The sequence below is a fragment of the Chiloscyllium plagiosum genome, unplaced genomic scaffold (genome assembly GCF_037043375.1).
Source record: "Chiloscyllium plagiosum isolate Xiang-an unplaced genomic scaffold, Cpla_swu_hap1 HiC_scaffold_35, whole genome shotgun sequence".
Taxonomy (NCBI): domain Eukaryota; kingdom Metazoa; phylum Chordata; class Chondrichthyes; order Orectolobiformes; family Hemiscylliidae; genus Chiloscyllium; species Chiloscyllium plagiosum.
The window spans coordinates 47,455,216-47,467,290 of record NW_028270173.1 but is presented as its reverse complement, the minus strand read 5'-3'; the positions used below and the strand labels follow the sequence as shown (position 1 = coordinate 47,467,290).

The following is a 12,075-nucleotide window of genomic DNA, read 5'->3' as shown; positions in this document are numbered from 1 at the left end:
TTTTGACAGCAGAATAGATAACCAGCCCCTCAGGATTTGTGCACAACGTTGGTGCAGGATGGGAGTTCTCCTTCACAAAGCTGGACATGAGCCACACTTACTTGCAATTGTGATTAGACCAGGTTCCCAGACATATGCTCCAATTAATATCCATCAGGGATTGTACCAAGATACAAGACTGCCATTTGAGGTATTGTCAACCTGTTTGATCTTTCAGTGGACAATAGAGAACATCTTGCATGGTCTACCCCAGGTCGCCATTTACTTAGATAGTAAATTAGCCAATAACAGCGAAAACTAATAAGGAGCAGTCAGAGAACTGGATATAGTCCGAAGGTGGTTTTCCAAGGCAGGCATTGGAAGGGAAAAAAGGCATAAAAAGGGAAAAATGGGTATGCCAAATGATCTACTTGGGATACAGATTTGACAACTCTGGGCTACACCTGTTGGAAGATAAAGTGAGGGAGATCAAAGGTGCTCTGGTTCCTACGTCTGTCCAGGAACTTACGTCATACCTTGGGCTGGTAAATTATTTTGGAAAGTTTGTACATAACCTGGCCTCCGTCCTGGCAATGTAACATCAACTCGTGACAGAAAGGATCAGCCTGGGAAATGGTTGCAAACATAAGACCGAGCTTTCAATGAAGGAATGATACAACTGTCATCCTCGAAGGATTGGCACTCTATGATCCCAAGAAAGATCTAGTATTGACATGTGATGTTTTCCCGCACAGCATTGGAGTTGTATTAGCTCATGGTGACTCAGTGGAGAGGAACATCCAAGAGCATATACATCCAGGACTTTGGCCAATGCAGCACGTAAATACACCCAGATACAGAAGGAAGGATTGATGGTCATATTTGGAGTCAGGACATTCCACCAATACCTTTATGAATTAAAATTTGTGATAATCATGGACTACTTGGTGTGCTTAAAGAAGACAAGGCAGGGCCACCCTGTAATTTTGGGCCACCATCAGTGGTGGGTTCTAATACTAAGTGCTTACAATCGCAAGCCAGAACACCGACTGGGAGGCTGAGTAGCGAATGTGGATGCATTGAACTGCCTACCATTAGCAAATACACCACTGGGTAGCACCCCCAATGGAAAAGTCTATAATGGTATTAAACTTTCTGGACAAGCTCCTAATCAGAGCTGACTATCAGGCTTTGGACACAGAAAGATCCAATCCCTTCAAAACGGAAATAACTTGTACTTATGAGGGAAACCAAAAAGCAGTTGATATCCTTTGAATTGAAAGATTTTTGGACCCAGAGATACCAGCTCACGGCAGAGGATGGAATATTGTTAGAACTTGTTAGAGAAAGTGTGATTATCCTGAGTAAAGGCCGCTGCCAAACTCTAGCTGAACTCCACCAGGGATCTCTAAAATGAAATGCGCGGGGAGACATCGCATGTCAACACTAGATCTTTCTTGGGCTCACAGAGTGCCAATCCTTAGACAATGACAGTTGTTTCATTACTTCATTGAAATCTCGGGCTTATGTTTGCAAGCAAGTTAAAGTGTTCAGCCATAGTGCATGTTTAGAGCATTTCAGAGAACATCTCTGACACACACACACACACACACACACACACCACCCTGTGGCTGAACACTTTAACTCCCCCTCTCACTCTGCCAAGGTCATGCAAGTCCCTGGGCCTCCTCCACTGCCAAACCCTAACCACCCGATGCCTGGAGGAAGAACGCCTCATCTTCCACCTTGGGTCCCTCCAACCACACAGGATCTTTGTGGATTTCACCAGTTTCCTCATTTTCCCTCCCCATATCTTAATCTCAGAAGCAACCTTCCAACTCAGCACCGCCCTCTTGAACTGTCCCACCTATCCATATTTCTTCCCACATATCCACTCCGCCCTCCTCTTCAATCTATCATCTTTGCCCCCACCTTCATCTACCTATTGCATTCCCAGCTTCCTTCCCCTCACCCAACCCCCCCTCCCATTTATCTTGGGCCACAAGCCTCATTCCTGATGAAGAGCTTACTCTCAAAAAGTTTATTCTCCTGCACCTCAGATGCTGCCTGACTGGCTGTACTTTTTCAGTGCCACACTCTTCGACCCTGACCATTGAAGGCAAGATGCCATACGCCTTCTTTACCACCCTCTCTACTTGGGTGGTCACTTTCAGGGAGCTATAGACTTGAACCCCAAGATCCTTCTGTCTATCAATGCTGTTCAGAGTCCTGCCATTAACTGTATCCTTTTCCTTAACGTTGATCTCCCAAAGCACAGCACCTCACAATTACCTGGATTAAACTCCATCTACCATTTTCCCGCCCATATCTGCAACTGATTTATATAAATGATGAAAAGCAATGGAGCCAGCACCGATCCTTGTGGCACACCACTGGTCACAGGCTTCCGGTCCAAAAAGCAACCCTCTTAGACCAACCTTTGTTTCCCACCTTGAAGCCAAGTTTTATATTCAGTTAGCTAGCTTCCTCTGGGTCCTATGTGATCTAACCTGACTAACCAGTCTACATGCAGAACTTGGTCAAACACTTTGCTGAAGTCCATATGGACATCATCCACCCCTCTACCTTCACCAATCTTCTTTGTTATTTCTTCAAAAAACTCAGTCAGGTTACAGAGACACAATTTCCCATGCACAAAGCCATGTTGACTATCCCTAATCAGTCCTTGCTTTCCTAATGCATATAAGTCCTATTCCTCAGAATCTCCTCCAACTATGTACCCACCACTGACGTATGGCTCATTGGTCTATAGTTCCCTAGCTTTTCATAACAGCCTTTCTTAAATAGTGGCACCATATTAGCCACTCTGCAGTCTTCTGGCACCTCTCCCTTGGTTATTGATGATCCAAACATCTGAGCGAGGTACGCAGCAATCTCTTCCCTAGCTTCCCACAGAATTCTGGGTAACACCTGATCAGGTCCTGGGGATTTATCTATCATTATACATTTTAATCTTCAGTACCTCTTCTGTAATGTGCACTGTTTTCAAGACATTACTATTTATTTTCCCAAGTTCCCTTGCTTCCATGCCCCCCTTCATGATACGCACTGACACAAAATATGTGATTAGTATCTGACTCATCTCTTATGATTCCACACATAGACAGCCACATTGATCTTTAAGGTGCCCTATTCTCTAACTATTTACTCTTTTGCCAAAACGTACTTTTAGAGTCTCTTTGGATTCTCCTTAACTGCATTTGCTAAAGCTGTCTCATGTCCCCTTTTTGTCCTCCTGATTTCCCTCTTAAGGATACTCCAACTGCCCTTATACATTTCTTGGGATTTACCCAATCCCTGCTGTCTATACCTGTCTATGCCTCTTTCTTTTTCTTGACCAGAACCTCAATTTCTCAAGTCTTCCAGCATTCCCTACATCTACCAGCCTTGTCCTTCTATTATCATGCCGTGGTCAAACCCCTCTGTTACGTAAAAAGAATAACAATTTATTTTCCTAACTCTAATAGTGAACATTAAACCAAAAAAAATTCACATATCCAAACCCCCCTCCCCGCTTCTCTTAATTTCTTCCGATCTGACCCCAACTCTACAAAAAAAAGCTATTCCAATAACACACTTATTAAACATTACATTAACTTAATCTCAAGACCACTTACTCTCTATCTTCTTCGGTGTCTTCAGTCTTCCCTCTGCTGATCTCCCTGGGGTTGTCTTCTTTCTTTGTTACTGCGAGGATGTTTCACATGCAAAGGTATCGTTGATAGACACTGTTTCTAATTTCTTTGAGAGCAGGATGTCAGATGGGCAGTTGCTCCGCGGATTGATGGCAGTTGCTTTCTGATAAATTTTCAAAACTCCCATGTTTTATAGCTTCCATGACACACTAAATTCTTATAATTTGATTGGTTTCCAGGTGTCAAAACAATAAACTCAAACTCAATTGGGTTTTTAGTATCCTCGGCACAATTTAAACTGATCAGTTAAATTCGAGTTGTTGTCAAAACAGCAAGCAAAGCTCAGGGTAGACAGGCAGGAGGCTGGAAGAACACAGCAGGCCAGGCAGCATCAGGAGGTGGAGAAACCAACATTTCAGGTGTAACCCTTCTTCAGGTCAGGGGCTGGGTGTAAGGGGAGCTGCAGGTAACTATTTAACAGCCAGTTGCTGCATGTATCTATTTTGGAACAGCTCGTCTCCCAGTCTTTCCATTCAGGCAGCTGAGCCTGCTCTTGAAGTTTACTTCAAACTTCAGAAAACACTTTCTATTTTAAAGTGAACAGACAGGCTTTTGACTTTGTAACACTTCACACTAACAGGAACATACTGTCTCTGGACCCTCATTATCTTATTCTTAAAGGCCTCCCACTTCCCATTCATCCCTTTACCTGCAAATAGCCTCCCTCCAATCACCTTTTGCAAGTTCCTGTCTGATACTGTCCAAATTAGCCTTACTCCAATTTAGAACTTTAACTTTTTGATCAGTTCTATCCTTTTCCATCACTACTTTAAAACTAATAGAATTATGATCACTTGCACCACAATGCTCCCCCTGGACACCTCATTCACTTGCCCTACAATTTTTCCCAACAGAAGTTCAAGTATTACTCCTTCTCCAGTTGGTACATCCGCATATTGAAGAAGAACATTTTCTTGGACATACTTAACAACTTCCTTCCAATCCAAGCCTTTAACACAATGACAGCCCTAGTCTAGTTTGGAAATTAAAGTCTACTGTTACCATCCGAATATTCTTACAGATATGAGATCTCCTTACACATTTGGTTTTCAATTTCCTGCTGCCTACTGGGGGCTATAATACAATCTCAACCAGGTGATCATCTCCTCCTTATTTCTCAGTTCCACCCATATAACTTCACTGGTCAATCTCCCAATATATGCCTCCCTAAGTACAGCTGTAATGTTATCCTGAACCAAAATCTTGTCCTCCTCTCTTGCCCTCCCCCCCTTTCTATCCTTCCTGCAGCATCTATACCTTGGAACATTGAGATACCAGTCCAGTCCATCTCTGAGCTATGTCTCTGTAATAGCGGTGATACCCTAGTCCCATGTTCCCAACCATGCCCTAAGTTCATCTGCCTTACCTGACAGACCTCTTACATTGAAGTAAATGCAGTTTATCATTCTGACCTTGGTCACTGCCAAGCTCTTGCCTGTTTTGACTATTTGAGCTGTTCCCCTTACCTGCTGTACCAGCCTCAGCCCTTTCTCTTTACTCACTGTTACTTTGATTTGAGCCATCCCCTTACTAGTTTAAAGCCTCTGCAGTCGCACGATAAAGCCTCCCAGGTAGCACAAGTAACAGACCACAATTTACAAACCAGAAATTTTGTCATGTTTTTAAAATGGGATGAGATTCTTCAGGTAAGGACAGCTTCATACCACCCAACGTTGAATGGCCTGGCAGAAAAAGCAGTCCAAACTTTAAAGGCTGGCTTGAAAAACAGACTACCCTCTTGATAGTTACCAAGGTGTCATGGTTCTTATTTGATTATGGGATTACCCCACATGCAACAGCAGAGTTGGGACCAGCAGAGTTGCTAATGGGTAGAAGACTATCCACCAGGTTGAATCTGATCTTCCCAGACCTGTGGGAGTCGGGTGTAATGGCCTCAGGAACACCAATGCTGGACACAAGTCTCCATCAAACAAGAGAAACTGTTTGATGCAGGGAATTAAGGATCAGACCAAACCCCTGCAAAATATTTTAAGAAGGCAGCCTGGAACCTAACTTTATCTTATTTTAAAGGCAAATGTAAAGTGCTGTGTTCCAGATGCAATTCGATTGGTCACACTACTCAGCTTTAGGCAAAACACACTTTATCGATCACTTGAGCTAAAATATAGCTAAAGAAAGTGGAATTTAGAATCCCATAAATCTCAGAAAAATTACCAAATCAATAGACACAGTACCGATTACTAATTAATGATTCAATGTAGTAACATCCCATAAACAGACCCCTTGGCAAAGTTCAGAAAATAGATTTGTCTCACAGGTAACTGCAGCAAGCCAGAAGGAAAAGCTTCAAGAGAAAGCTCAGAGAGAGGAGCAGCAAGGGGACATTTACTGTCATTCCAAGCCTGTTGAGACTCCAAAAGTAACTGATGCTGAATCGCAAAGCTAAAAAACTACAAATTAGAAATCTAGGTCCGAGAGCTGGCCACACCCATCCAGGCTGCTTCTATTGTTCCGGCTTTAAAAAACCCAAGGCCTCATAAGCCAGTCACTTCACTGGCTTTCCAACCAGACAACTCGATACCTCTGCCTTACAACCTCTCTTTAAAAAGAAACAGGACAAATTAACCTCTCAAAGTCGCAGTATCATCACAGTAAGGGGAGGAGGTTTGGTGTAAGAATGATGGAAATGGCCCTATATGGGAAAGAGGCATGCTCCATGTGAGATCAGGACCAGTGATGTCGAAAGGTCAGGCAGGTGCGATGGTCCTGAACCAGCGCAAGGTCCATTTGAAAGTTGTAAATTTGTAAACAATGCAGGAGCAAAACGTACACAGACCCTTTGAGCAGTCAGAAAGGCTGCCAGAACCCATGGGTTCCCTATCTCTGTCAAGCATTGTTGAGAGTTTAGAATCTGAGATGGACATGATGGAAGGAGCCAACTCAATGCCTTTGCCACTGGAAGAAGAAAATAAAATCCTGCCAAGGCACTCCTGGCACAAGAGGCAAGCTCCTATGCATTCGATGCTGGCGTTATTATCTGCTGAACACGGAAGAAGCTGTCCCAGTGTTAAAACGCCCCAGGATGCTCTCCAAGGAAAATGGCTGGCCTATGTTCTCGGACTCAGAGGGGGAGGGAAGTTGTGATGTAACAAGGCTAGCCAGCAGGACCTCAGAGAACATGAGTTGCCTGATTGATCCAGCCCCAATCAAGGAGCCCTGGCTGACAAATAAAAAGGGAAGTGTCAGAGATGATGACACTCTGCTTGCTACCTGACTCTGAAAGAGTCAATCCTAAAGTCAAGGACTGTTCATATCCAAATAAAAGGTGACTTGGTGAAGGATACCATCCTCTGTGCAGTTATGACATCGATCCCATCAATGAGATCTGGAGTGCAAAATGTATTGAACCAAGTCCATCAATTCCCAATGGGTGGGTTAAACTAAACTGTCCCCAACCAACACAGACCAATCAACACAGACCAGGAACAGAGATAATCCTGATATTATTCCAATGTGTTTCAGAAATCCCAGAAAACAGTGTGGTACGTTCCCATCTTCTACTTTTGATTGGATTAATCGCTGCAATGGCTACAATATTTGGAATAATCATCTGGAAAAGGCCCTGGAGAGGTAAGAATCAGAGAGTGGGGAATGTAGAACTGAGGGGACTGGGTGAGTGTGGGGGAGTCTCCAGTACTGGGAGTACAGGGCACTGTGGGGAATGGAACTGATTGAATTCCCACACACAGATACACACGTACAAACACAACTTGTTCCCTGTTTGATCGTCCTTTGTGTGATTGGACCCGACCAGACACTTCACAAACACTTACATCCTCACTGACTGAATGTCAATGGGATGGGAGAGATCTCCAGAATCTCCATAAGGTGTAAGGATGGAGGGGAGTGTGGGAATGAGGATTTCTGACACAATCTCCATTCCCTCACACTTGTTGTGTTCTCATTCTCTGAGAATGGATTATTCCCCATCCTAATGGACATTTATTTTGTTTCTGCAGGTTCACTGAGTGGGACCTACACAACAGCTCCCAGTAAGTGACTGAGGGGACAGAGTGTTGGGAATGATGGGAGAGGGATTGGAAGGTGTAGTGTTACATTCTCCTGGATGGGACAGTTCTTCATGACTCTCTTATCCTTCATGACCCTCTCATCCCTCTCTTCCCCAACTCCATACCCCCACAACCTCTCCTTCCAATCCTCACCCCTATTTTCTCATTCCCTACTCCCTCTCCCTCCACTCCTTCACCCATAATTCCTTCTGCACTGTGCTGTGTGAATGTGGTTAGTCAGTGCTGAGGGTGATTGAATCCTGGGTCCAGTGAGTGAGAGAATATTTCAGAGTGTGTAACTTTATATTTCATTCCATTTCAAACATTCTTTTTTATTTTCTCAGCTTTGAACGTATCTATTCCAGCTTCTTCATAATTTCGTCAATGATATGTCAATTTCTCTCTGTAGACTTATTTGGAAATTCTTCACTCTCCTCCTGACCCTGTCCCACCCTCCCAGACACTGTTAAACCCTGTCAGACTAATTCCCCTCCCCTCCTCACCCTGTCCCACCCTCCCAGACACTGTTAAACCCTGTCAGACTCATTTCACTCCCATCCTGACCCTGTCCCACCCTCCCAGACACTGTTAAACCCTGTCAGACTCATTTCACTCCCATCCTGACGCTGTCCTACCCTCCCAGACACTGTTAAACCCTATCAGACTCATTTCACTCCCATCCTGACCCTGTCCCACCCTCCCAGACACTGTTAAACCCTGTCAGACTCATTTCACTCCCATCCTGACCCTGTCCCACCCTCCCAGACACTGTTAAACCCTGTCAGACTCATTTCACTCCCACCCTGACCCTGTCCTACCCTCCCAGTCACTGTTAAACCCTGTCAGACTCATTTCACTCCCATCCTGACCCTGTCCCACCCTCCCAGACACTGTTAAACCCTGTCAGACTCATTTCACTCCCACCCTGACCCTGTCCTACCCTCCCAGTCACTGTTAAACCCTATCAGACTCATTTCACTCCCATCCTGACCCTGTCCTCTCCTCCCAGACACTGTTAAACCCTGTCAGACTCATTTCACTCCCATCCTGACCCTGTCCCACCCTCCCAGACACTGTTAAACCCTGTCAGACTCATTTCACTCCCATCCTGACCCTGTCCCACCCTCCCAGTCAATTTTAAACCCTGTCAGACTCATTTCACTCCCATCCTGACCCTGTCCCACCCTCCCAGACACTGTGAAACCCTGTCAGACTCATTTCACTCCCATCCTGACCCTGTCCCACCCTCCCAGTCAATGTTAAACTCTGTCAGACTCATTTCACTCCCATCCTGACCCTGTCCTACCCTCCCAGACACTGTTAAACCCTGTCAGACTCATTTCACTCCCATCCTGAGCCTGTCCTACCCTCCCAGACACTGTCAAACCCTGTCAGACTCATTTCACTCCCATCCTGACCCTGTCCTACCCTCCCAGTCAGTGTTAAACCCTGTCAGACTCATTTCACTCCCATCCTGACCCTGTCTCACTGACCTTTAAAACCTTTTCAGACTAATTTCAACCCTCTCCTGGCCCTGTCTCACTCTCCCAGATACCGTTACAACCTGCCAGTCCAATTTCACTCCCCTCCTGACTCACCCTCCCAGACACTGTTAAACCCTGTCAGACTCATTTCACTCCCACCCTGACCCTGTCCTACCCTCCCAGTCACTGTTAAACCCTGTCAGACTCATTTCACTCCCATCCTTACCCTGTCTCACCATCCCAGTCACTGTTAAACCCTGTCAGACTAATTCCCCTCCCCTCCTGACCCTGTCCTACCCTCCAGTCACTGTTAAACCCTGTCAGTCTCATTTCACTCCCATCCTGACCCTGTCTCACTGACCTTTAAAACTTTGTCAGACTAATTTCAACCCTCTCCTGGCCCTGTCTCACTCTCCCAGATGCTGCTACAACCTGCCAGTCCAATTTCACTCCCCTCCTGACTCACCCTCCCAGACACTGTTAAACCCTGTCAGACTAATTCCCCTCCCCTCCTGACCCTGTCCCACCCTCCCAGACACTGTTAAACCCTGTCAGACTAATTCCCCTCCCCTCCTGACCCTGTCCCACCCTCCCAGACACTGTTAAACCCTGTCAGATTAATTTCACTCCCCTCCCCATCCTGAAGAGATTGCCTTGTGTCTGCCCATTTCTGACCTTGTGGGTTTCCTGAGCTCCACTACAGGTCATTCCCGGAGCTTCATTTAGGAATAATGGGATCCTCCTGTTCCAGTGTGAACATGGACATCCTTCCATATCACAGCAGACACACAGAATTACAGCTCATTGCTCACACCCAGTTGATTCAGGATTGAGATTGACTTTTCCTGAAAATGTGTTTCCACAGATTGAGCAGTGGATTCCAGATCCCCAGGTTTGGATCCTGATTCTGCAAGTGAGACCTTCTCAAGTCGTGTTTCCATCCTGTCTCAGAAATGTGAGCAGTGTCACCGTCAGAGGGATCTTCATGGATGGTTCCTCCCTCACACTTTCTCATCTTCCCTGTCTTCAGTGGGTCAGTGATTGACCTGAAATGTAGCAATGTCCTGAACTCCCTCTGAGCGAGTTTTTGTATTGTCGGACGTGAATCATTTCTGCACTTTATGCAACGAAATTTTAACTTTTATGTTAAAGTCTCTATGAATTTTGTAACTGTCTTATTGTTATATTGATATCTCTCTCACTATTTAACTTCTACTCTTCCATTTTTATTCTCATCTATTTTATGCTGAACTGATCTATTTTGCACTTTACGTAAACAGCGTGATCAAATGTGAACTTTTATGTAAACTTCCTTTATTTTATTTGTTCACAATCATGTATTTATGGCAGCAAACATCTGTCATTATTTATCATCAACAATTAACTGCAGAGACTGATCATTGCAGTTGCCAATCAATAAATTATTGTTGATCATTGATTTGTCTGAATTCATTAATGATTTCACAAGAAAGGGTTAATTCATTCACTCTGCAGATTGTGGATCTTGGAATCAGCAGTGTTTGAGCTTCAGTTCAGTGTGAACTGGGAGGGGGTTATGACCATGTAACTCCCCAGGAAGCCTTCCCCAAACCAAGCAGGATGTACACAGTAAAAACCGACAGAACTGTACATGCTGTAAATCAGAGCTGAAAATGTGTTGCTGGAAAAGCGCAGCAGGTCAGGCAGCATCCAAGGAGCAGGAGAATCGACGTTTCGGGCATGAGCCCTTCCTCCATGATGTAAATCAGACACAACAATGGAAATGGCTGGAAAAGCTCAGCAGGTCTGGCAGCATCTGTGCAGAGAAATCAGAGTTACTATTTTGGGTCTGGTGACCCTTCCTCAGAACTGTTCTGATTTACATAGAACATAGAAGAATACAGCGCAGTACAGGCCCTTTGGCCCTCGATGTTGCGCCGATCCAAGCCCACCTAACCTACATTAGCCCACTATCCTCCATATGCCTATCCAATGCCCGCTTAAATGCCCATAATGAGGGAGAGTCCACCACTGCTACTGGCAGGGCATTCCATGAACTCACAACTCGCTGAGTAAAGAACCTACCCCTAACATCTGTCCTATACCTACCCCCCCTTAATTTAAAGCTATGCCCCCTTGTAATAGCTGACTCCATACGTGGAAAAAGATTCTCACTGTCGACCCTATCTCAACCCCTAATCATCTTGTACACCTCTATCAAGTCACCCCTAAACCTTCTTTTCTCCAATGAAAACAACCTCAAGTGCCTCAGCCTTTCCTCATACGATCTTTCTACCATACCAGGCAACATCCTGGTAAACCTCCTCTGCACCCGTCCCAGTGCCTCCACCTCCTTCCTATAGTATGGCGACCAAAACTGCACACAATACTCCAGATGCGGCCGCACCAGAGTCTTATACAACTGCAACATGACCTCAGTACTCCGGATCTCAATTCCTCTACCAATAAAAGCCAGTACGCTATATGCCTTCTTCACCGCACTATTTACCTGGGTGGCAACTTTCAAAGATCTGTGTACATGGACACCAAGATCCCTCTGCTCATCCACACTACCAAGTATCCATCCATTAGCCCAGTACCCCATCTTTTTATTATTCTTACCAAAGTGAATCACCTCACACTTAGCTACATTGAACTCCATTTGCCACCTTTCTGCCCAGTTCTGCAGCTTATCTATATCCCGCTGTAACCTGCCACATCCTTCCTCACTGTCTACAACTCCTCCGACTTTCATATCATCCGCAAACTTGCTCACCCAACCTTCCAACCCCTCCTCCAGGTCATTTATAAACATGACAAACAGCAATGGTCCCAAAACAGATCCTTGCGGAACACCGCTGGTGACGGCACTCCAAGATGAACTTT

The 12,075-nt window shown here is 45.1% G+C and overlaps 1 protein-coding gene across 3 annotated transcripts in view; it reads left to right on the top strand.

Moving 5' to 3' along the window:
* Positions 1 to 10,648, top strand: part of LOC148140776 (class I histocompatibility antigen, F10 alpha chain-like) — a 70,325-nt gene extending 59,677 nt beyond the window's left edge. The window contains exons 5-7 of one of the 3 annotated variants that reach the window (XM_087979563.1): positions 7,179 to 7,286; positions 7,676 to 7,708; positions 10,076 to 10,648. In XM_087979563.1, the coding sequence (XP_087835689.1) occupies positions 7,179 to 7,286; positions 7,676 to 7,708; positions 10,076 to 10,080 (146 nt within the window). In that variant the 3' untranslated portion in view covers positions 10,081 to 10,648. Of the gene's footprint in view, positions 1 to 7,178; positions 7,287 to 7,675; positions 7,717 to 10,075 lie in introns of those variants that run through there. The other 2 variants (XM_087979564.1, XM_087979562.1) reach the window with 2 other exon arrangements.
* The last annotated feature ends 1,427 nt before the right edge of the window (positions 10,649 to 12,075 follow it).